The sequence below is a fragment of the Fusarium oxysporum genome, chromosome 5 (assembly GCF_000149955.1).
Source record: "Fusarium oxysporum f. sp. lycopersici 4287 chromosome 5, whole genome shotgun sequence".
Classification (NCBI taxonomy): Eukaryota; Fungi; Ascomycota; class Sordariomycetes; order Hypocreales; family Nectriaceae; genus Fusarium; species Fusarium oxysporum.
Genome location: NC_030990.1, coordinates 951,840 through 973,012, shown reverse-complemented (window position 1 = coordinate 973,012; position 21,173 = coordinate 951,840). Strand labels below are relative to the sequence as shown.

Here is a 21,173-nt window from a genome sequence, read left to right as displayed (position 1 = left end):
GCTTCCCGCCTGAGCAATAACTCATTGGGAAATTCACAAAAGCAACTTCAACTTTTTCCGTGTCATTGACTCACTTTAGTTCGGCCCACCAACACCAACAACAACTCCACCTCTACCGTTGCCATGAGCTGCTAAGTCATTTCAACGCCTTCATACCTTTCTTGGAGCCATGCTATCGCCATGTGGTTTTCACTCCAGATGTTTCACTCCATTCAGCCATGATTTGTGCAAGGGGGGCATGATATGAACTTCTATCAATCTGATTTGTCCCACACAAGACATGGCATCTATTCTTTCAGCTCAATGCCCCTCATTGAGGTTGGTATCATGTGAAGGAGAGACAGGAAGCACCAGTGGAAAACATCCTCCGACCCATCTCTGCCACGGGGAGGGGGGTTGACTCTGCTCTGCCCGATGGCCTCTCAAGACAATTGTGCTGGTCATCGTCACCGTCAAGTTGGTGAGTTTGAACCTTGATTTGAAGCTGCTGAGAAATGTGGTTGAGCCTTGTGGGGGAATACATACACTAGTTGTCTTATTGTTACACTCCGCTAAAGTTATTGAACACCAAACGGACACTACCCCCAACACAATGGAAATCGCGCGAGGTGTAGTCTAAATACTTTTGCTTGTATTGCAATTCTAAGTTCCTCAAATACAAACTCGCTCAAGCAGGGTATTAGAGGCCTGCCTTCAACAGCTTGGCCTGTTCATGTTCCCGAATCTTTCTATACGCCTCCAAAACATCCGCCCTGGCCTCCTGCAACTCCTCTCTTCTCTTCAGACTGCCCGCAGTCTTGGGGATATTTCCAACATTCGCAGTAGTATCTTTAATCTTGATCTGTTTTGTCATGTTCTTGTTCAGCTCAGGTGGTGCTTGCGCCTGGTCGTGCACAGCAATCTTGGCTTCCGCTCTCTTCTTCTTCAACTCCTCCCAAGGATCGTCGACCTTTCCACCCTTCCGTCGTGCTCGCTTGCCTGTTGCTTCATTGAGTGTTGCCCGTGCAATTGCTGCAGCACCTGTAGGATCTTCGTCGAGTTCTCGGCCGATTTCTTCGTCTGCTTCTTCCTCTTTTTGCTCCTGGATCTTTCGCTCCTCTTCTCTCCATTGGGCGTAAAGTTTGTGCATGTTTCTCTCCTTTCGAGTGCGGTAGACCTTGAATCCCTGCTCATCCTTGCCATCCTTGATGGTGGTCTTCTTGGTAAGGCCTGCGACTGGCAGCGAGGCATCGACTCGTTGAGCAAACGCCCTTAGATCTTCGCCTGGGCGGATCTTAAGATCCTCTGCCTTTTGTTTTGCGGTTTTCGTATCTTCGCCGTCGTCGAGTCCAGATCTCACTTTCTTGCCCTGTGCGACAGACATGAGTCTTCTGAAAGCTCGAGGTGCATCGTTATCCTTGCGAGCCTTCTTGCCCTTCTTCGTCTTTGGGGCAATATCTTTTGTGTCTTCTGTATCCTTTCTCCCCTTTCCTGTTGTCGCCTTCTTCTTTCCAACTTGTAAAGGTCGTGCTCTTTGGGTGGGAGGGAGGTTGAAGCTATGAAAAGTCAGTTGCGCCTATGCAATCGAGATTAGAGATTGACGTACTCTGCTTCGTCATCTCCCCTCTTTCTTTTGTGCTTGTGAGGCATGTTGAAGTTTTTGGATATATCTCTGGGCCCAGCAAAGACCGTTTCTGATATTACGAATGGGGTTTCTGTAGTGGTGTCGCTGAATCGTGGTACGGTCACAATTGCTGAAGATAAACTTGAAGATGCAAGTTGCGAAGGTTGAGCTGAACCAAAAATTCTCTTATCGATAAGCGTCTTGAACCGCCAAGCACCCCCGCGGTGCCCAGAATGTATTCTAACCTAGGCAAACTACAGTACAGATGCCGAAGAATAGCATAACCTCAAAATTTAAGACTCAGAAGATCATGCAGCTTTTGCCTCGAATTGAGATCTAGTCGAAAACAAGTTGTCTCAATGTAGGAGTCTTGAAATGATCTTGGCAGGCCGAATTCTCTCATCATCCCCAACGTCTAAGTGGATCCACTCCAGGCTGGGTTATTAGACAATGGGTTTGAAGTTATGATGCCAATTGTCAAGTTGAACAATTGAACGATCTATATATTTAGGATATTCCTACTCTGTCTTTTTAAAAACTATCTATCTTACATCATTGAGGATGTTTTCTTGAGAAACTGACTCTCGCGTTAAGTACGGTAGACAAGCGTCTAAGTGAGGTGGGTGTAAGTGAAGACTAGAATGAAGTGGCTTGGACGATTTATGGCATTCATATCACTTTCTTATAGCATAGAGGCGCCAAATTAATTCAAAGGCTTGTATTCAAGAAAGTAGTAAATCATCCCCATCCTCCTCCTTATAGGCGACCATGTTCCACCTCGCGACTGATGAAACCGGCCAGCCCAGTATAAAAATAGCGTCCAAATGTCGGCGTCCCGTCACTCAAAGCCAGGTAAACAAAAGATTAATCAAGCCAATTGAATCACCTCATTGCCGAATCATCTCCATCTTCCTCCAATTTTTAATCTGAGAGCCAAATGCTCAGCCAAGTGTGGTATTTGCATTTGCCGAGTTGTCAAAGTCGCTCTCAAGAGCCCAGTGGAGTTGTGAAGTCGTGAGTTGAAAAGTCATTTACATGACAGTGCAGCTGAGGGGGTAGCCGGGGGTTTGACCGTTGGCAGCTGGCTTCTTCATGACGCTGCAGCTCAGGGGATAGCCGGGAGTCTGGTTGTCCTTGGTGGGCTTGGCCATGACGCTGCAGCTGAGAGGGTAGCCGGGGGTCTGGGCGGTGGTGTTCTTGGTGGAAGGCATTTTGAAAGTTGGGGTTGAAAGACTTAGAAAAGTCGGAGAGTGTTCTGTGTTGAGAATGGTGAAAAGAGTGTTTGTGTGTGTAAGTGAATGATTGTTGTGCGTTGATGAGAGTGAGATTTGAGGGAAGAAGGCCTGATCTTTATACTTGCTGACAGACTTGTCGTGGTAAATTCATGTAACATAATGGCGATAAAAGCGATGTTCTCGAGGAGTTGCAGTGTTGGCCGTGAAGCCTGTAATCCGTGCAAAAATGCTTCATATTGTTCTCGAGATGGTGTTGCTGCCAGACAAAAGAGTATCCGCCGCTAGTCCAGCCACCAAACTGTCACCGGCCTTCGAGACTTACCCCTGGTTCGAATTACATATGGTATAGGCTTTCAAAGTGCTTCTAATACCTGAAGTCTGATCCAATTGCGGTATCATGTGGTACAGCAATAGCGGACACACGGGTTTTGCCTGTTGGTATTCCTTTGTAAAGTGCTTAATATTGTTCTCTCGCTTCATATTGTTCCTTGCTATATCGCCACTTTTCCCCTATCAAATTACTGTAATAATATGGTATCATTGAGTTAGTGAGGCTTTGAATTTCTCCTGGTGACCCAATTACAGCAATTGATATCTGAGTGGTCATTCTTCTAAGCGGCACAATATGCATCACGCCCATGCCGCGACGTGCCAACCCAATTTTAAACAAGAACAATACTTAGAAACGACTGAAAGGAAGCCTGTACATCTTAGTTAGTATGATTTCAATGCTAAGAATAGCTTGTGGCTTACCATTTGCCCTTCAATGTGATAACGACCCATGGTGAGCCTGCCTCATCCACCTCCTTATCCACGGTAGTCGAGAAGCAAATAGCACTCATAATACCATCTCCGAACTTCTCATTAAGAATAGCCTTATAGGCATATCCGTAGTTCTGAACAATCTCATACAGTCGGTAGATGAGAGGCTCGGTGGGAGGCATGGGTCCAGCCTGGCCACGGTTGGGGAAGCCCGTTAGTTGGGCAGCCAACGTCTCCTTTGGAAGGTCAAGGATCTCTGATAGTTTCTCAACATCCTCAGGCGAGGCGGTGGCCTGTCCGTAGAACAATGCTGCCACTGCAACTTCGCTACGGCCTAGATGCTTTGCAATCGCCTCAAAGCTCAGGTCCTTGGCGGCCTTTCCGTCAAAGAGAGTCTTGGAGAAGACAGGGAGCCTATCGGCGATGGTTGACTGTTGTTGAATAAGCATGATTTCGTTTTACATTTGTGTTACGGTTGAGTTATCTTACGTCCAGAGTGGCGATGCGTCCTTCGTTGGCCATTGTGACTGTAGAGATGAATGTGATATGGTTGATTGTTGTAAGGAGAGAGGTTCGGTCACAATATATCGAAGAAAGCTATCAGGTCAAGGTCAAGTCATGGCGGAGATGTTTCCATTCCTGATACAACTTGCGGGGTTATCGATCTCCATGACGTGTCTGTCAATGGATTGCACTAGGTAATATCAAGAGAGAATTCGGTGATATTCCGGAGACTCGGAAACCTGATTAATTTGTATGTTTTTGGGCGGATCACAAGAATGATTAGATATGGATGTTGATTGCCGTGATAACTTTTTAGTCTCGGAGTGTGGCAGACGACTTGGGGACAGATGGCGAAGGGCAGAATATCGTTGTAAAAGAAGATTACTTTCTCTTTCATAAATGGCGTACCAAAACGTCTATAGATTCATGTTAGCCTTTCATACATAACCTACTATACCTCAATCATTAGCCCACCCGACTTCTGAGACTCGCTGACATCATCATAGCCTCAAACTATCTCGACGTCCCGAAACTATCTTCAGCCGTAACTTAAGTTACAATGCCCATCTCACAGCACACAGCCAATTGTATGACTGGGACACAGTCACGACAACACAATAATAGTATGTTTAAAACAACATGCTTACACAGTAACCTTAATGTTGGGGCCTCAACGGATCACAAAACCATCCTTAAACTTTGCGAAGCAATATATTAAGCGGCTTCAATCCAAGGTAGGCAAAAGGAAAATCTTTCCCTGGTGCATAGCAGGCCTATAGTTCTGCCTCAATCGTCAAGCTCTGAACGTGATCATCATCTATGCAACACCCACAAGAAACCACTGCAACGGCAATATACTCATCATCCCAAGGGCAAAAGGCAACAAGAATGGTCTCCAAAAATGGAGTGCCTCGCCTGGGGGTCAGAACAAACCCCTATATCTTTGCCTTTGGTATGACAGTAGCCGCTATCAGGTGAGCCTTGAGTTCTACTATGCGTTCTCTGCTTCTGACTGCGAATAGTTCAATAGCCCTGATGTTCGCTGCTATTCTTGCCACCACATCCATGATTTGGCCTTATACTCCTGAAGTACAGGCAGGCAGTCTTCACATCAGAAGTTACTCGGTGCCTGACGACACAGTTCCTATACCATGCCACTCGCATAACGATTATTGGAAGGCTGAGCCTTTGACCTCAGCCATTACGACTGGCTGCATTGGCATCGAAGTAGATGTCTGGAAGGTCCGGGATGAACTCATGGTCGGCCATGCTGAGGACGAACTATCAACCGAAAAAACTTTGACGTCAATGTACATTCAACCTCTAGTGAACTTACTTAAGGCTCGGAATCAAGACAGAGATCCAGAACTTCTACCTCGAGGTGTATATGTCCACAAACCCAATCAGACTGTGGTGTTGCTGGTGGACTTGAAGTCGAACTCTGATAAATCATGGCCACTGTTACTGGAGAAGCTAGAACCTCTTCGTCAAAGGGGGTGGCTGAGCCATGTCAGCGATGGCGAGTTTGTGTCAAGACCCATCACAGTCGTGGCAACTGGTGAGACCAAGTTTCGCATGGTGAAAGAAGCCAATCCTTCACACGACGTCTTCTTTGATGCGCCACTTAAAAGGTTAAGCAGAGGCCAATACGACAACACCAACTCATACTATGCCAGCACCTCGTTCAAGAAGTCGATTGGCAAGGTTCCTAAGAAAGGTCTTAGGCCAACGCAGCTAGAGTTGATACGCGATCAAATCTCTCAAGCCCATATTCGAGGTCTCATGGTTCGATATTGGGGCATGCCACTTCTTCCACAGAACGTCCGAAGACAAGTTGAGAAGGTATTGCTTGATGAAGGCGTTGATGTCATCAATGTAGATGATTTGCAGGGAGCAAAACGCACTTTTGCTGAGAGGGGACACTCGAATGACTGACGCTTGTCCCCGAAGCAACTGAAGAGAGCTTTAGCCGATTTCCTATATATAGCTACTAGAAGAAAGGATGAATATGATTTTCATACAACTTTATATTAGTATTGCAACATCTCAAACCTGCCATTTCTTCTATTACCTCAAGCGTGTCTAGGAGTGGTCAGAAACGAAAAACTGCAGTACGATCCTAAGCAGATAAGAAGACTCGTTTAGTACAAATAATAGCATCAACCTGGGACGCCCTCAAATAGGCAGTTGGCACATATTTTTCAGACTTTGCCTTAAGTCAAATCTGAAGTTTTGGTTCTTGCCCTGGGTGAGTGAGTGAGTGGATAGCATTCATTGGCGAACCCCGAAAAGGAAAGTCTCCACTAAAAAAAAGTCAAGGCGGTGAAGTCAGTCCCGCGGCAGAATTTGGAGATTTTTCCTATTAGCACCCAGTAACATTTGCCTAGAAGCTTTGCGCCGACTACCAAACACGACAAAGTCGCATTCAACATTTACATACGCAAAAATGGTCACAAAAAGCAAACTGAAGATGGCCCTCGCCGCTGAGAAGGGCACAGATTTCAAGAAGCTCAAGCTCCTAAAAAAGCAGAAGGAGGCTGAGAAGCGCAACGCTGCTGCTCGCGGGGCAGACAAGGACGACGAGAAGAAGACCATTGAGATTGAGGCTGAGTTTGAAGACGATGATGAGGATGAGGATGAGGATGATGAAGAGGAAGAGCCTCAGGTTTGTTATAAACTATCTCGCGCTCGAGAATTTGACTAACAGAGTGGTCAGTACGATTTGAACGGCATCAACGACAGCGACGACTCAGATTCTTCAATCGAACTCGAGGAAAAGATTGTTCGCAAGCCAAAGAGAGATACACTCAAGAAGAGCGAAATCGCAAAGCTGGCAGCTGAGAAGAAGGCTGCGGCCCAAGAGGACGGCGATGAGGAGGAAGAGGAAGATGAAGAGGATATCCCCATGTCTGATCTCGAGGACCTCGACGATGAGGACAAGGAAGACATTATTCTCCACCAGCGCCTCACTATCAACAACACAACCGCTCTCCTCGCCGCGCTGAACCGCATCTCCATCCCTACAGACAAGTCCGTCCCATTCGCCACCCATCAATCCATCATCTCAACAGACTTGACCTCTGAGGCCATCCCCGACGTGTCAGACGATCTGCAGCGCGAGCTCGCCTTCTACAGCCAGAGTCTCGAGGCCGCTCGTTCTGCCCGCAAGCTTTTGCGAAAAGAAAACGTTCCCTTCTCTCGTCCCAAGGATTACTTCGCCGAGATGATCAAGGAGGATGCCCATATGGAGAAGGTCAAGGCTAAGCTTGTGGAGGAGGCGTCTAACAAGAAGGCTGCTCAGGAGGCTCGCAAGTTGCGCGACCTGAAGAAGTTTGGAAAGCAGGTCCAGGTTGCTAAGCTCCAGGAGCGACAAAAGGCCAAGCGTGAGACTCTTGAGAAGATCAAGAACCTCAAGCGAAGTAAGCATTCCCACCACTTACCACCTCGAAGTTGCTCTTTACTAACAACCATTCTTAGAGCGCTCAGAAACTGGCGGTGCTGGTCTCGACACCAAGGAAGCCGATATCTTCGACGTCGGTGTCGAGAAGGAAATGAAGGGCCACAACCCTCGCGCAGGCGCCGGTCGCGGCCAAGTTGGTGCCGGAGCCAACCACAAGCGAGCCAAGAAGAACGAGAAGTACGGCTTCGGAGGCAAGAAGCGCCACGCCAAGTCAGGCGATGCCATGAGCTCCGGCGATCTCAGCGGCTTCGACCCCAAGAAGATGAAGGCCGGCAGCAGAGTTTCCAAGTCTCGGCCTGGCAAGGCGAGACGGAAGGCCATGGGCTCTCGGTAAAGAGAGGGAGAGACATTGTGTTGATAATCGTTGGTGAGATCGAGGGCGAGATTGGCTTGCGTGATGCATTGCTGTTGAAAAGAAAGGCTAGAGATGAAGTACAAGGGCTGGCGTTTAGGGTCCTCTTGCATGTAAATCGAAACCATTTGGTCAATATTCATATTTTCTGTCACAATACTCTTCATACTTGCACAATGTAATTGATCTGAAAGACTCGGACTTGATTACCTACAAAATATTTACGTGGCGTCTACAAAGTGTTCGAATTAATCCGTTTCAGCATGGTCAATCACTCCAGGAGCCAGGTATTTTGAATTTTTGGTCATTTCATCTATACCCAAAGGAATATATAGCAGATTCTGATCTGGACTGCATATCAAGTCTGAGCAGTCCCGATAGCCTCCAAGATGATACCCTTTTATGGGCTCAATCACCAAGCAGGCTGCGCATCCAACCCTGTTGAACATGCAAATCAGTATCCACTGAATCAATTTTGCAGCTGACTCTGCCCGTGTCGTCTTTTTGCGAATCTCCATCGCCTCCTCCGTCATTCTCCGTCGTCAAGTCATATCCAGATGTCCATGCCCTCGAAAGTGGTGCCATCCGAGAGCCCCCAGCAGTCAAAAGGTATCTATATACATAAACGAGCACCATTGTCGTCTGCTTAATGCCCGCTCGCGGTCGAAAACGCCAGAGCTCAGAGACATATATCCCTGAGCGGTTGCAGCCACACCAATAAGAAATAATTAGAAAAAGGGAACCTCCAAGGTGAGAGAAGTGTTAGATAAGAGACAAAGAAACGTTGAATGTGCAATGACACGCGATGATGCACCCAAAGTCAACGACCGTTAATGATGCCCAACCCCGTACGCCCATGAAAAAGAAAGCAGAACCAGTGGTATCGAGAAGAAACGCCATGCGCTCATGACACGCTTTGCTGTGCAATGCATTTGCAACCCTTGAAAGAATAATGCGTATGAATCAAGCATTGATGCCGCAGGATGCGCCGAGAAGATGCTGTTACGAATTGATTGTCGTGTAAATCATTGTGCTGAGCCACCACCAAACGAACGACCTTACTGTGTGGCCGCTACACACCAGTGACGGTGGAAAGCCCATGCGCTCTTCTGGCACTCTTTGCTGCAGTATTTGGTGCGTCGGCATCGACGACACTTGGCAAACTGGCGAGTGTACTCTTCCCATTTGCCGCACTGGTAGTATGCACATTGGCGGATACCTCCACGTGTGTCATCCTTACGGCAGAGATTTCTCATAACAACGCCGGCCCAGTACTGCATATCAGTGCTGTGGTAGCGGACTGTGAACTTCTCGACCAGTGGGAAGAGGTTGAAGTCGTTGGGGAGCAGGTACTCCTCATCGTCGGCATCTTCATCGTAGACCTCGGGCTCCTCCTCTTCTTCATCCATGGCAGACATGTCCTTATCAATGGCAGCGAGCTCCTTGCCAATCTTGAGGCGAGGAACGAGATGGCTCTTCTGGAAATAGGAGCGAAGACCGCAGTACTTCGAGACATAGGCAAGAAGCTGCAAAGACATGAGCACATCCTCCTCTCGCGGCATCGCAGCGACCATCTGAGGATTGGGAACAAAGTTGCGGTCGAGGAGATATCGAGGGACGGTAGTGGCGGCCAGAGGGGGCTGAGGAGGCGTGTTCAACGTAGGACGGTTAGGTGAGAGACCAATTGCAGGAACCGGAGCCGGGGTGTTGTTGTTGGCAATACTTCCGTCCATGGGGCTACGGTGATTAATGTTGAAGGTACTGGCCTCCTGATGGGTCTCGGAGACAGTGGGCGTGGCCAAGTCAAGAGCTGTACCACCGAGCATAGTGTCGCCATCTTCCATGGTGATATCCTGGATACCAACAGCTGACTGCAGGTTATCAGTACCTGTCATCTCGGTCTCAGGTGACTCGTCTGACGGCATGCTGTCTCCATTAATGTCGTCGGCATCGGCAGTCGAGTTCTGGTGGCGGATCGATGGGCGCCTACGAGATCGTTGGGACCCAAGAGCAGATGCTGGGCGAACGGTGGGCGATCGCATCTGGGGCGGCGGCAATGGTGTAGTCGGTGATGTGGGTTGAGAGATCAGATCTGAGCCGAATGGTGCCATTGACGCAAGGCGGTCGATATCACGGACAGGTCTCACAAAGCCTTCAAGAGTCTCGGTGGCAGGGACTGCAGTTGCAAGGGGCTGCATAGCCTGACGGGGGGCCGAAGTCGTGGCGTGACGACTTTCAAGACCTCTCAGGGGCTGGTGACGAGATGAACCCCAAGACGAAGATCGCTCTGAAGAAGACTGGGACCATTGAGAGTTGCCCATAGCAGTATCAGCGGGCTGTTGCTGCGTTTGCTGCTGAGGAGCAGCGGTGGATGGCCCAGCGTAAGAGGCTGAGACATCAATAGAGGGCGGTGGGCCGTGACGACGAGATCGCTGCTCGGTGGCATCGACACGAGAACTAGATCGATGACCGAACGCAGAGGCACCTACTGTTGTGGAAGATGAGGATGATGCAGAGGCAGAGGCCGATGCTGAGTTGGAGGACGAAGCTTTAGGGGTTGAACGGTGTTCATGGCTTCGGTGACGGTGATGGTCGTAGCTCTGCTTCTGTTTGGCCTCCTCTGCCTTCTCGCGGCATTTATCAACAGCTTTTGTATAGTTGTCGAGGATGGTAGCGATGACGGGAACCATGTCAGCCTCAACAACTCTGGTGCGGACGTTTTCCGTGCCTCGGACGCCGATATTGACAACACACTGAAAAGCAAGGTTCCACTTCCACATTCCCATCATGTCCTTACTACGGCCTTGCTTCAGAATGCAGACGAGGCGCTCGATGCCTCCATCGACGGTGAGGATGTCCCGGATGCGAGCAGAGGATGTGGTGAGATAGGCGAGATGGTTGAGGGAGTTGATGAGGGGGAGGGTCGAGGTGCAGTCGAGAGCACGGCGGTCATATAGGGCGGTGGTTATACCGACGGACGCCTTATTGACATTGGGGATACTGAAATTGACTTCCCTCATGTTGGCGGTTGATGATGTTGAAGGATGGTCGAGGCGGGTTTCGGAGGTATGATATGGGAGGGATTATTAACGACCCCAATTTGTCGAGATAGTGTGGCGACCTGAAGCCTGACGACAATAAGGCGAGCCAGATTCGCAACGTTAAACAGACAACACAATAGGAAGCGAGGTTGATGATGCTATGGACAAGCCCCTCGATGGGGGAACTGGTCAAGGTAGATCGAGTCGGACAGGATTTAGAGGTATCGTAACGGATCGTGACGCGGTGGAGCGAGTCTGGCGCAGGATTACTCGTGAGATTGCAGGGGAACGATTTCCGACGGCCGAAGGAGGAGATTCGAGGATAGACGTTATGAATGGAGGATACGTACAACACCAGTAAACGAGAAAAAGAGGAAGATGGAAATGAAAAGGGTATTTGGGGAGATGGTGTTGGAACGGCTGCAGAGGTAAGTTGATGGGAGATGGGAGAAAAGACGGAGTGGAGAGTTGAGTGAGTGAGTTGAAGGGGATGGGGTGAAGAGTGAAGAGGCTGGTTTGGTTTGGTTTTAGGCGGGTTTTGGAAGCCCAGGCATTCGGCCGATGAGTCCCCTCCACTGATGAGGTGCTGTAGGTGACCTATGGTAGGGGCCGTAGGGGAGGCCGAATTAGGCGGGCGCACCAGGGGTGGTCTCTCTCTGGGCGGGTTTTGGGGGAGGGTCTGTGTGTCTGTGTGCGTGTGTGGCGGTGGAGAGATCCGATAGACAGACAGACACCTGATGAGCTGCAGCAAGGTACAGTACTAGGTATGTACTTGTCTTGAAGGCGATGAAGATATTGAATTGTCAGGTATTTCGATTTGCAGGATATATTTTAGAATTGAAGAGTTATCGATGAGGATGGCGAATCAGATATGGTGATGATGAGTTTAGAAGAGGAATCGATAGAATTTAGGGAGGACTTTGGAAGATATGGTCACCAAAAGGGAGGATCGAGTGGATGTGCTGTTACAGCGTACAGCTACAGCTACAGTACAGACCTCCCGTCTCTAGCGGCTCTAGCATTGGATGGAATAATATCTTCTTCACAGCGACAGTTTTGTCTCGCCAAAACATTTCTCCTTTTACTTGTTCATCACTCGCCTCTTCAGTCAACAAACCCCGAATCTACTGCATGAGAATGGATGAGATTGTGGATCTTGGCAGCAGGCAAATATGTAGGTAGGTAGGTGGCTGAATTGGATGGACGGGATGGCAAAAAAATTATCGAAACTCAGACACGGCGAGGCTACTGTAGGAACCCCAACTAAGCTGATGGGTGAGGTGAGCACAGCACTGAGTAAAGTGACTCAAAGCTCCAAGACAAGCTCATCAAAGAAGCTCGTGCATTCAATAGGCCCCAAACCTGGTTTTTTTTGTTGACAGCTGAAATGAGAAAAATATGCAAATGCCTTGGATCTGTCGGTTCAAGTGAGGTTGGGACCCCTTCTGAGTGGTTTGATTTTGATTACATATGGCCACGGGTGGAATTGTTTCAGGCGTAGCTGGAGATTGACAAGGGCTTTGGTCTCCCTTCCATGTCTTGTGTCCTGCCTGTCACTTTGTCCTCTTTGCTTTTGTTATTATTACTCAGCTCGTAATTAACTTATCTAGTTAATACAATAGTCGGATCCGATTCTCGGGAACTCCTCAAACCTGGTCTTGTCCTTTGTTGAGGGGTTTCTCAGCTTCAGACACAAAGAAAAAGGTCGATGGCGCCAAGACAGTGTCATGACTGGTATCAAGATGGATCGTGGCTCCCATTGACGTGAGTAAGGTAGTGAGTACGACACATGCATAATAAACAACCTTGACGAACACCTTTGTGAGTAAATAAATGAACAAACAATCAAGTCGCTCAAGTCCATGCAGTATTGACAACGAAATATGAAGCTTGACAGGCTCTCGCATGATGATTATGATCACTTCTGATGCAGTGGCTTGACTTGCTTTGTATACATATGAAACACAACGTTGTCACATCACGAGTTGGATCACGATAAGACAAAATCTCCGCACTTTCGATCAATAGTCGGTGACAGTTTCTTTAGTTAGATCCAAGATTCAAGGTCTCTCGCTGTAGAAAATCATCACGAGACCTCAGAACTTACCCTCATGGCTATGTCCACGAGGTAAGCTTGTGTCGGGCCGCCAGCCAAGAAAAAGGGCGGAGGCTAATTATTCGGGCTTGGGTCACTTTGGCTCGGATTTGGTCCCCCCCCCCCCCCCCCCCACGTCCCGGATGCGCTTTTGTTAGTTGGGGGTATGAGCACGGCATTGGCGGCTATTATACGAATATCGATCAAGATATCTAATACTGTGGAATATTTATTAGGAGTATGCAGCATTGGCTGTCAGTACCGTCTCATGAAATATTCCTGCTGCCAAAATCCTTGGCCTCATGGGGTTGATACTGGCCAAGAACAACAACATTGTCGGAGGCGGCGAGTTCTCGACCTCAACCCCGGTCGGTCTCGAGGCATGCTCTTGGGGATTACAGTATCTCGCCGATCTCTGCATGCGAATCAGCCGTTGGACAGTTGCTCGACCTCAATGGGGCAATGATTGATGTCCTCGGGGAATTTGGACACCATTAGGTTTGATAGTATCTCATTTCCGATAGCTACCCTAGATCTCCATATTTTAACAACAACTGCATTCGATAATTTCTGCTTACGGTTATACGCACCAACACTGACCACTAATCATGCTGGAATATTCCGTCGTAAATGCACACATCATCTTGGCTGCCTTGGTGCAACAAAAGACTCAATATCGCCACTCATCCCTTGGCTCCTCACGTGGGAACACAAACATTCAATGAATAACAGCCATGGATTTTTTCGCGCCCAGTACGAGCCCTGCATACAAAGTGTCAATTTTCCTGCAAAGTTAAACTTTGTTGTGTTGGTTCCATCGAACTTCTTCGTCAAAGGCTTGCAAGGACCCCGCTGAGCATGCCACGATTCAATGTCTCTATTTGTTGGTCAGGATCAGCGGTGACCTGATTGGCTGTCCTGGCGTGTGTTACCGCTGTATCGGCGCTTAACTTTTAAAAACACCAATGAGACATTTGACAAGGAATTGATAGTGTACAGCTGCCAACAATTGATCAGCCAACAGCTGCAGTGACCAGCTGATTTGGAATTCTCAGCTAAATTAAGACTCAAATGCAGCTGAAAAGTAACCTGTCAAGTTCATTACCGAAGCTACAATGTTGGAAGATATTAATAAGTTGTCATTTATAATCATTAATAGCATCGAGCCAAGTCCATGCCAGAACTCAATTCGAGCCTAGATATTAAAGCCAGAAATAGCCAAACGCTCGCATTAGTCGCCGCTAATTTTGGCATGCCGGAAATACTTCATACCAACCCAAGCTACTACAACCCATACCCAAGCCATAACGCCTGTCAGGATGATCAACGCTGGATAGTACCCCACGATTGGTAAAGTATCATCGTCCTCGAACTCTGGCGGCGCATATGGCGTCTTTCCCACGTCCCATGCCCAGCTCCAGAGATCAAGACATGATCCCATTCCTACAACGAACACAAACCATGTTACGCAGAGGACAACCCATCCCCACCATTCTGTCTCTGCGTAGTCCCAATCTTCATGAGCGGGGAGTGTATTGGACGAAAGACCACTGAATGACAACGGTGACTTTGCCCGGTTGACAGGACGTCTTCGCCCATGGGATGATGTCGAGCCTAGGCTATTAAAGTATGAGTCCTGTCCAGAAGACATAGACAGACCCTGCCGAATTGTTGATGAGCTCCCTGGTATCTGGAGCATATCCTCCTCGTCCGTTGATGTATAAGATGCCCCGTCTTGATCCGCAAGTGATATTGGGCGAGTCGTTGTCTGTGATGCTGTACCATTCTGAGGAAGTACGGGTGCTGTCCCAAGTCCTCCGGGAAGAGGGGTGAATCCATTGACCAAGTTACGTTGAGCATTGGCCGACGTCGCGTTCAAATCCAACGACTCTATTGATGACGGGCTTTCCGTCTTTACAGCATTAGGGTCGAGTCCGTATGCAGCAGCATGAGAAGTGTCAATGCTCAACGGTCGGCTTTCCCTACGCTCGCGTTGTGCTCCTCGACCAAGCAGCGCCGCTTTCCTAAGTGATCCTCTTCGTCTTCGAGTTCTTTGGTACTGTATTACACTCGCCGACGGTCGTGCGGCCGGGCGAGGAGAAGCTGGAATGGTATTGTCGTCAATCGCATGTTCGGTTTGCTCGTGTCGTTTTTCGGGGGATGTTCTTAAAAAGGGGAACTTGGATAGTATACTGGAATTCGAGGGGGTTCGTCGGTGGGATGAAGATGGCGTAGGTGAAGTATCCCGTTTATTATGAGATGTATTTTCCATCACGAGAGTCTAAATGGAGTCGTCAAGCGAAGTAATCAAGTTGAATCGCTATCGCAAGCTTCGAACGAGTGGAAATCGAGGTGTTGACTTGGTATTCAGAAGCGAGTGTGAGTTATTCATGGCAACAGTCGAATGCCGCGAATTAACATTATTGGAGTAAGAGATTTTGCTGCATGTCTCCCCTAACCTTTCCGTTGTTGATTATGTTAAGATTATGGACGTTAACATAATTATTGAAGCCAGATAGAACCACATGAAGCTAATGACGACTGTGTTGAGGCTTGTGTCCATTGTACGCCACACCAAAGACAGGGGACTGATCAACCCGCCATACCGGACATGGATGGTGCTCTGTGGCTGTTGTATAACCCCTGCATCTTCCGGAGTACCCCTGAAAGATCCTAATCTGCCCCCCATCGGTCCGCCTCCACAACCTAATGGCTAAGGTAATGATATCGCGACGTCAACGCATTCCAACTCATCAGGCTTCTTTTCACGACTCGCGCCATCGACGAAACCAGTTTTTGTGCGACCCAAACTTTGGGAATAAACCCATGTCATTATTCTCAAGCCTCTAGTTCAGAAATAGGGGGTTCCTGAGATCATCGTCGACCTAGACCGAATCAAGAGGCGCGATATCCGAAAACAGCAGCAGACACATGTCGGACTATCAAGGTGCTTCTTCTTTTCAGAACCTTCGTCCGCCGAGTTTGGTCATCCAGGGCGACAGCGACGACGATTTCGATATCACCAATCACGAAGCGTTTATTGATTTTGGTGGTGATCAAGATAACGACTCTATCGCGGTAAATCGACAACTCAATCACGAGGCTATCGCTCAGAACTCGGCGACTTCGAATCTCCTCATTCCCTCTCCCGCGGCTGCGTCTTCGTCTTCCTTATCGCTTCCAACAATGGGTGGTGAAGATGAAAAAGGGGACTCTGCTGCGTCCCCTGGATTCAAGAACCCTTTCAACTTCCAGACGCAAGTTATTTCTACAGGCCCTGTCAAGTCGGTACGTTGATCATGCACATCTCGCAACTTTGGCACATGCTAACGTCTTGAAAGAATATTGGACAACGTCGCGGTCACAGATACAAGCACAGCAGTATCTCCTCACAACATCAAATCTTCAAAGAGCCGCCTCAGAGGCCGCCTCCCGTTCTCCCCGCTTCTCTACCGATCCCGACCGTTCGCGAAGCATGGAAAAGCATGACAAAAGACCAACGCATCCATTGTTACTGGAGCATGTGCCATCTTGCCGTGGCTACATATGTCTTCTTCCGTTCAGAGGGGTCTCTTGCTACAACAGCACTCTCGCATCTCGTCTTCTTTGACGCTGGTAGTGCTGCTGTTTGTGTCATGGTTGATGTCCTCGGCAACTTTGAAGTTTGGCGACGTAGCAGTATTCGGCACCCTTTTGGCCTCGAGAGGGCAGAGGTCCTTGCTGGGTTCGCTATGTCTGTTTTCCTCCTTTTTGGAGGCTTTGACTTGATCTCTCACACTCTCAAGCACTTCCTTGAGTCTCTTGGTAGCCACGAGGCTCATCATGAACATGGTCATGAAGGCCCAGATGGCTCTGTCGATCTCGTATCTGCTGCTGCCATGGTTAGCACGCTCGTTTCGGCATATGGCCTTCGAAACCATGCCCGCATTGCCAAACTCATGCGTGTCTCGTACCTTGCTTCTCTTCCAAGTGTACTCTCAAACCCTTTCCACTTTCTCACCCTGTCCTTCTCCGCTGTCATCGCTCTTCTTCCTCTACTCTCTATCTCACTCTACACATGGCTTGACCGTCTCATCTGCGTCGTCATCGCCTTCGCCATGTTTGCTCTTGGAATGAGACTTGCTGTAGCTCAGGGTCTTATGCTGCTGATGTCTTATGGTGGCAGTGGAGGCAATAACGGCGTCAGTGCCGTTCTGAGAGAGATCGAGACCGAACCTAGCGTGGTGACTATTGATGATGCTCAGTTCTGGCAAGTTCACTATGGCCTCTGCATGGCCAATCTCAAGTTGAGTGTTGTCAAGGGCTACGATGAAATGTCGCTCAGCAAGCTACGGCAGCGCATCTCAGCCTTGATCCAGAACAGATTGGGCGAGGGATACGGCCACGGAGGCAGTATCCGATGGGAGGTAACACTACAAATGACCACTGAAGGTAGTACATAAGAGCAAGGAGTTTTCTGTCGTTGGGATAATAATGATAAATTTTGTACATGATGATTTACAACAGTCACATATATCTAGAGAACATAAATATAGCGTCATGTTACTTATTGTTATTTGAGCAGATTTTACTATTCAATGTTATTGAGGAGGGTATCCTTGCGCGCAATCAAGCACTTCTATACACATCCTCATACAACGTGCCCTCTGCATCCGCCTGCCATCAATCGATTTTGCACACATATATATGTTGACAAGATACAGTTAGAGAGACCAATAAGTCCCGCTAAAGCATACCCAACAACCGCGTTTCTGAGGCAACTTTGTCTTGTCTTTCTGAGTGCGATGATATTCTAAAATCAACAACCAAGCATTCAACTCCTTACTCCCAGTATGACCTCATTTCTCATTTTTAAAGGGGAAGCCCATTTAGAACAGGCCCCACCGGCTCTGCTTGCGGTCCCGTCGCGAGCCGGAGTTTGACTTCTCGCGATCGCGGCCTTCAAGCTGTCGTAGACTTTCCATCTTCTCAAGGACCAACTCAAGCAGTTCCTTGCGGCGGATGACCTCCAAGTGTCTGCGAATCTTGGGATCCTCCTTGGCGAACTTCTCAATCTGATCCTCGGACAGGTGACGTCCTAGACGAAGATCAAGCTCTCGGGGAAAGTTGTAGTAGAACTCAGAAAGGAGCTCAACATTGAGGAAAAGGACGGCAGTGGATGCCAACTTGGTGGCAGCAGCATCGAGGAATACCTCGGGGCAGTAGTACTTATTCTTGGGGTCAGCACACTGCTTTGACTTGACTGCGAGCAGACGCATCTTGATGATATCAGCTCTATCGCGCAGGAAAACAGCCTCGCGTCCTGTGAATTCGTTAGTATCTAGGCTTTTGAAGTTTTGTGGTCAACTTACCCTTGCTCAGAAGAGCAGCGCTGAAACCACCAGCGCCACTACGGTTGTCACCCTCGACAGCGACTTCACCCTTACGGGCCTTGTCGACAAAGGCCATGACTTCCTTGATCTTTCGTCGTCCACCGACGCTGTCTTCCAAGTTCTTCATGGCCTTCTCACAGTCCTGGAGCTCCTTCTTGAGTACACCTCCGACGTGATCACGACCCTTGGTCCACTCTCGATCCTCAAGCTCAATCTCAAACTTGTAAGGCTTGATGCAGTTTTCCACTTGGTCGCTGGTGCTATAAAATCTCTCGTTCAAAATAGTAGAGGCAGCCTCCATGATGGCCTGTCGGGCGAAGGGGTGGCTAGCGAAGCTGGAGTTGCTGATGAGGGAGTCGATGTGAGCCTGGATAGAAGACGCAACCGCTGTTGTGGCCAAACGTCCAACACCGAGCTTCGTAAGCGCAGATGTGGAAGCATCCAACTGCCGGTGCCAGTAAAGGGAGTCAGCAGGAGCCTTGGGGAGATCGGCGAGGTTGTCAAGATCGGGGTTGATGGGTGAAAGGTCATCGATAGGCTTGTTCCAATATCTGGCAGCCAACAAATCAAGAACCTTCTGGTCAAGCTCATGTTTCAGGAGCTCATGCATCTGAGGGCGGCCGAACTCCTCTGCAAATTGCTTGAAAGAGTGCTTGAAAGCGTCAAGGCTCTCCGCAAGGTAAGACTCGGCTGAAAGAGGTCGGTCGTTGTACTGGACCTTGAACTCGTAAGTGGCCTCCTCAAGTTCTTGTCGAATAGCATCACTGGTGCTTTGCAGGCTGCTAGACATGGTCTGTTCTAAAACGTGCATAAGCTTCTTACGCAACGTGGGGGTTCCAACATTAACACCGGCCTCAGGACCGAACTCCATGGGGTGAGACGAGAAGAAAGCATTCTCGTGCTTGACAATTTGTGAGAGTAGGTTAGTGTTGCCCATCTTAAAGAGACCCTGGTTCTGAGGAGCCTTAGGAACAACGCCCACGTAACCCAATCTCAGGGGGTATTGCTGGTCATTCAAAATGCTTGCTCCGCGGACAGGGTCAACCAAGTCCATCTTGGTAATAACACCGATCGTTCGCTCGCCTCGGGGATCAACTCGGCGGGATGCTCGCAGAGCGGTGGAATTTGCAAGATCGACATCGGCAGCTGAAATGGCGAGGATGACATTGGGAGGCTGAATGTACTTGTCGCAGAGTTCGGAAATCTTCTGCTTCAGTTCTAAAGGTTGATTTTGTCCCACAACTTGGATGTAGCCAGGAAGATCGATAAGTGACAGGTCGGGAACGTTGGGGGAATAAATTGTAAGATGAATCGGGTCGTCGGAGACACACTGGCTATCAGGAACGGCAAGGTTAAGTTCGGTCAAAGTTCGCTGAATAGATCCGAAGTCGGAAATACGTCTCAATCCGAGATCAGGGAATTCACCATACTCTTCTCTGGAAGAAGGTGTGTTGACAAGTGTTAGCTCGATCGGCCTCCTTGTAACCATGTTGGATCCCTTGGGAAGAAATTCGTGGCCAACGATAGCTTCTAGGACAGAGCTCTTTCCTGAGGACTGGGAGCCAATAACGACGATAGAGGGCAGCGTGAGGGTGCTTGACTGGCCAACTCTCTGGAGAATGCTTCGGATCTCAATCATCTTCTTGGTTAGAACCATCATTTGGTCATCCTTGGCCGCCTGTTCGCCGTTTCGAGGGTCCTCTTCATCCGACTTGTCGTATCCGTAGGCGGCGGCTGAGGCACCAACAGCAGCTGCGGCGCCGAATTTGCTCTGCTTTGGCTCACCACCACCGCCCGAACCTCCCGAACCGCCAGTACCAATATCTTCTTGAATTCGAAAAAGTTGTTTGGCCCAGTCTGGTAATTCTGCTTTTTCTTTCGTGCTTTCCCATCCTCGGTTAACCTGGTCGGCGATATCCTTGGCACCTCCGAATAAGCTCGAAGCCGTACTCGAAATGGTATCTGTTGTTGTGTTGAATAAATTCACGGCGAATGTACCGGCCTCTGCGATAAGTTAGTGAAACCGTTGGCAACTTTGGTATCCGAGTCTTGACGTACGGGCAGCTTGATATTGTACCCAAGCAAAAGCACCGATGGCCACACCGCCAAACATTGCCGGTACCCTTAGGAACTTGACCATCAGCTTAGGCAAAAACCTCGCGAAGGACGCATTCCTCGTCGTGACAGCATTGTGAAATGCATTTCCGCCCTGCCACATTCGCTTTCGGGTGGCTCGTATCGCAGCATCGGCTTGAAGGAGTCCGCCAGTAGATTGGCGATGCAGGTGTCTAACGGGAAGAACCGCAGCGCGGCGTGGGAGAGGCCGTAGCCCTGCAGCGAGGACTCGTCCGCTCATGGTTGTCGCTGGCCGTTTTGCAATATTTCAAGATCAAAGTCTTGATGGTGAGGGCCGACAACGCGCCCGAGTTGTTGTTGACAATGACCGAGGCAGGTGAGGAGCATTCAAGGTCGAGTGAGTTGAGCCGCTTTTTTATGTGGTCTGTTCTCCCGATAACTTCTGATATCATTCGTGCTGCCATTTGGAGAATGAGAAGCTAATGCGGGAGTTAGGTAATCAGTCCCACTATATTTGATAAGTTTACTGACAACCTGGTCAAATATATCAGCAATAGATCAAGGCAAGCTCTCAACAACACCATCTTTGTTGTTTTAATCACTGGTAGGGTACTACTCTTATGACTGGTAGGTTGACTTATTAATCGCCCAAGGAATCAATACCAATACTAAT

General features: G+C 48.8%; 10 protein-coding genes across 12 annotated transcripts; 4 read left to right on the top strand and 6 right to left on the bottom strand.

The window, feature by feature from the left end:
* Nucleotides 1-499: 499 nt before the first annotated feature.
* On the bottom strand, nt 500-1,758 carry FOXG_01441 (uncharacterized protein). Its single transcript, XM_018378267.1, has 2 exons — nt 1,586-1,758; nt 500-1,535 (listed from the first exon to the last, which is right to left on the bottom strand). The coding sequence occupies exons 1-2, from the start codon at nt 1,627-1,629 to the stop codon at nt 680-682; spliced, it is 900 nt and encodes a 299-aa protein (XP_018234165.1). The 5' UTR covers nt 1,630-1,758; the 3' UTR covers nt 500-679.
* Nucleotides 1,759-2,634: 876 nt separating this feature from the next.
* On the bottom strand, nt 2,635-2,814 carry FOXG_18106 (uncharacterized protein; the record flags this gene model as incomplete). Its single annotated transcript, XM_018398155.1, has 1 exon — nt 2,635-2,814. The coding sequence occupies one exon, from the start codon at nt 2,812-2,814 to the stop codon at nt 2,635-2,637; it is 180 nt and encodes a 59-aa protein (XP_018234164.1).
* A 703-nt stretch (nt 2,815-3,517) lies between these two features.
* On the bottom strand, nt 3,518-4,122 carry FOXG_01440 (cyanate hydratase; the record flags this gene model as incomplete). Its single annotated transcript, XM_018378266.1, has 3 exons — nt 3,518-3,539; nt 3,592-4,031; nt 4,090-4,122. The coding sequence occupies 3 exons, from the start codon at nt 4,120-4,122 to the stop codon at nt 3,518-3,520; spliced, it is 495 nt and encodes a 164-aa protein (XP_018234163.1).
* Nucleotides 4,123-4,448: 326 nt separating this feature from the next.
* On the top strand, nt 4,449-6,098 carry FOXG_01439 (uncharacterized protein). Its single transcript, XM_018378265.1, has 2 exons — nt 4,449-5,078; nt 5,127-6,098. The coding sequence occupies exons 1-2, from the start codon at nt 4,924-4,926 to the stop codon at nt 6,037-6,039; spliced, it is 1,068 nt and encodes a 355-aa protein (XP_018234162.1). The 5' UTR covers nt 4,449-4,923; the 3' UTR covers nt 6,040-6,098.
* Nucleotides 6,099-6,463: 365 nt separating this feature from the next.
* On the top strand, nt 6,464-8,141 carry FOXG_01438 (uncharacterized protein). The gene is made up of 3 exons (XM_018378264.1): nt 6,464-6,769; nt 6,821-7,523; nt 7,582-8,141. Exons 1-3 carry the CDS (start codon nt 6,551-6,553, stop codon nt 7,896-7,898), a joined length of 1,239 nt encoding a protein of 412 aa, XP_018234161.1. The 5' UTR covers nt 6,464-6,550; the 3' UTR covers nt 7,899-8,141.
* Nucleotides 8,125-11,507, bottom strand: FOXG_01437 (uncharacterized protein). Its single transcript, XM_018378263.1, has one exon. It carries the CDS (start codon nt 10,934-10,936, stop codon nt 8,975-8,977), a length of 1,962 nt encoding a protein of 653 aa, XP_018234160.1. The 5' UTR covers nt 10,937-11,507; the 3' UTR covers nt 8,125-8,974.
* Nucleotides 11,508-13,783: 2,276 nt separating this feature from the next.
* FOXG_01435 (uncharacterized protein) lies at nt 13,784-17,694 on the top strand. Of its 3 annotated transcripts, none has more exons than XM_018378259.1 (3): nt 13,784-15,495; nt 15,568-16,340; nt 16,394-17,683. In XM_018378259.1, exons 2-3 carry the CDS (start codon nt 15,984-15,986, stop codon nt 17,492-17,494), a joined length of 1,458 nt encoding a protein of 485 aa, XP_018234156.1. In that variant the 5' UTR covers nt 13,784-15,495; nt 15,568-15,983; the 3' UTR covers nt 17,495-17,683. The 3 variants fall into 3 exon arrangements, with proteins under 3 accessions (XP_018234156.1, XP_018234158.1, XP_018234157.1); XM_018378261.1 differs by having other exon boundaries at nt 14,186-15,495; nt 15,564-16,340; XM_018378260.1 differs by having other exon boundaries at nt 14,186-16,340; nt 16,394-17,694.
* Nucleotides 14,142-16,768, bottom strand: FOXG_01436 (uncharacterized protein). The gene has a single exon (XM_018378262.1). The coding sequence runs from the start codon at nt 15,322-15,324 to the stop codon at nt 14,284-14,286; it is 1,041 nt and encodes a 346-aa protein (XP_018234159.1). The 5' UTR covers nt 15,325-16,768; the 3' UTR covers nt 14,142-14,283.
* Nucleotides 17,171-20,979, bottom strand: FOXG_01434 (dynamin GTPase). The gene is made up of 3 exons (XM_018378258.1): nt 20,483-20,979; nt 18,404-20,428; nt 17,171-18,354 (listed from the first exon to the last, which is right to left on the bottom strand). Exons 1-3 carry the CDS (start codon nt 20,778-20,780, stop codon nt 17,921-17,923), a joined length of 2,757 nt encoding a protein of 918 aa, XP_018234155.1. The 5' UTR covers nt 20,781-20,979; the 3' UTR covers nt 17,171-17,920.
* Nucleotides 20,825-21,018, top strand: FOXG_18105 (uncharacterized protein; the record flags this gene model as incomplete). The annotated part of the gene is made up of 2 exons (XM_018398154.1): nt 20,825-20,897; nt 20,996-21,018. 2 exons carry the CDS (start codon nt 20,825-20,827, stop codon nt 21,016-21,018), a joined length of 96 nt encoding a protein of 31 aa, XP_018234154.1.
* Nucleotides 21,019-21,173: the final 155 nt, after the last annotated feature.

Coding starts and splice junctions, on each gene's coding strand:
- FOXG_01441 (XM_018378267.1), bottom strand. CDS start 1,629: ATGCCTCACAAGCACAAAAGAAAGAGGGGAGATGACGAAGCAGA. Junction 1,536..1,585: donor AGGGGAGATGACGAAGCAGA/GTACGTCAATCT, acceptor GACTTTTCATAG/CTTCAACCTCCCTCCCACCC.
- FOXG_01439 (XM_018378265.1), top strand. CDS start 4,924: ATGCAACACCCACAAGAAACCACTGCAACGGCAATATACTCATCATCC. Junction 5,079..5,126: donor ATGACAGTAGCCGCTATCAG/GTGAGCCTTGAG, acceptor GACTGCGAATAG/TTCAATAGCCCTGATGTTCG.
- FOXG_01438 (XM_018378264.1), top strand. CDS start 6,551: ATGGTCACAAAAAGCAAACTGAAGATGGCCCTCGCCGCTGAGAAGGGC. Junction 6,770..6,820: donor ATGAAGAGGAAGAGCCTCAG/GTTTGTTATAAA, acceptor CAGAGTGGTCAG/TACGATTTGAACGGCATCAA. Junction 7,524..7,581: donor GATCAAGAACCTCAAGCGAA/GTAAGCATTCCC, acceptor AACCATTCTTAG/AGCGCTCAGAAACTGGCGGT.
- FOXG_01437 (XM_018378263.1), bottom strand. CDS start 10,936: ATGAGGGAAGTCAATTTCAGTATCCCCAATGTCAATAAGGCGTCCGTC.
- FOXG_01436 (XM_018378262.1), bottom strand. CDS start 15,324: ATGGAAAATACATCTCATAATAAACGGGATACTTCACCTACGCCATCT.
- FOXG_01435 (XM_018378260.1), top strand. CDS start 15,984: ATGTCGGACTATCAAGGTGCTTCTTCTTTTCAGAACCTTCGTCCGCCG. Junction 16,341..16,393: donor CTACAGGCCCTGTCAAGTCG/GTACGTTGATCA, acceptor ACGTCTTGAAAG/AATATTGGACAACGTCGCGG.
- FOXG_01434 (XM_018378258.1), bottom strand. CDS start 20,780: ATGAGCGGACGAGTCCTCGCTGCAGGGCTACGGCCTCTCCCACGCCGC. Junction 20,429..20,482: donor GGTACAATATCAAGCTGCCC/GTACGTCAAGAC, acceptor AACTTATCGCAG/AGGCCGGTACATTCGCCGTG. Junction 18,355..18,403: donor CGCTGCTCTTCTGAGCAAGG/GTAAGTTGACCA, acceptor ACGAATTCACAG/GACGCGAGGCTGTTTTCCTG.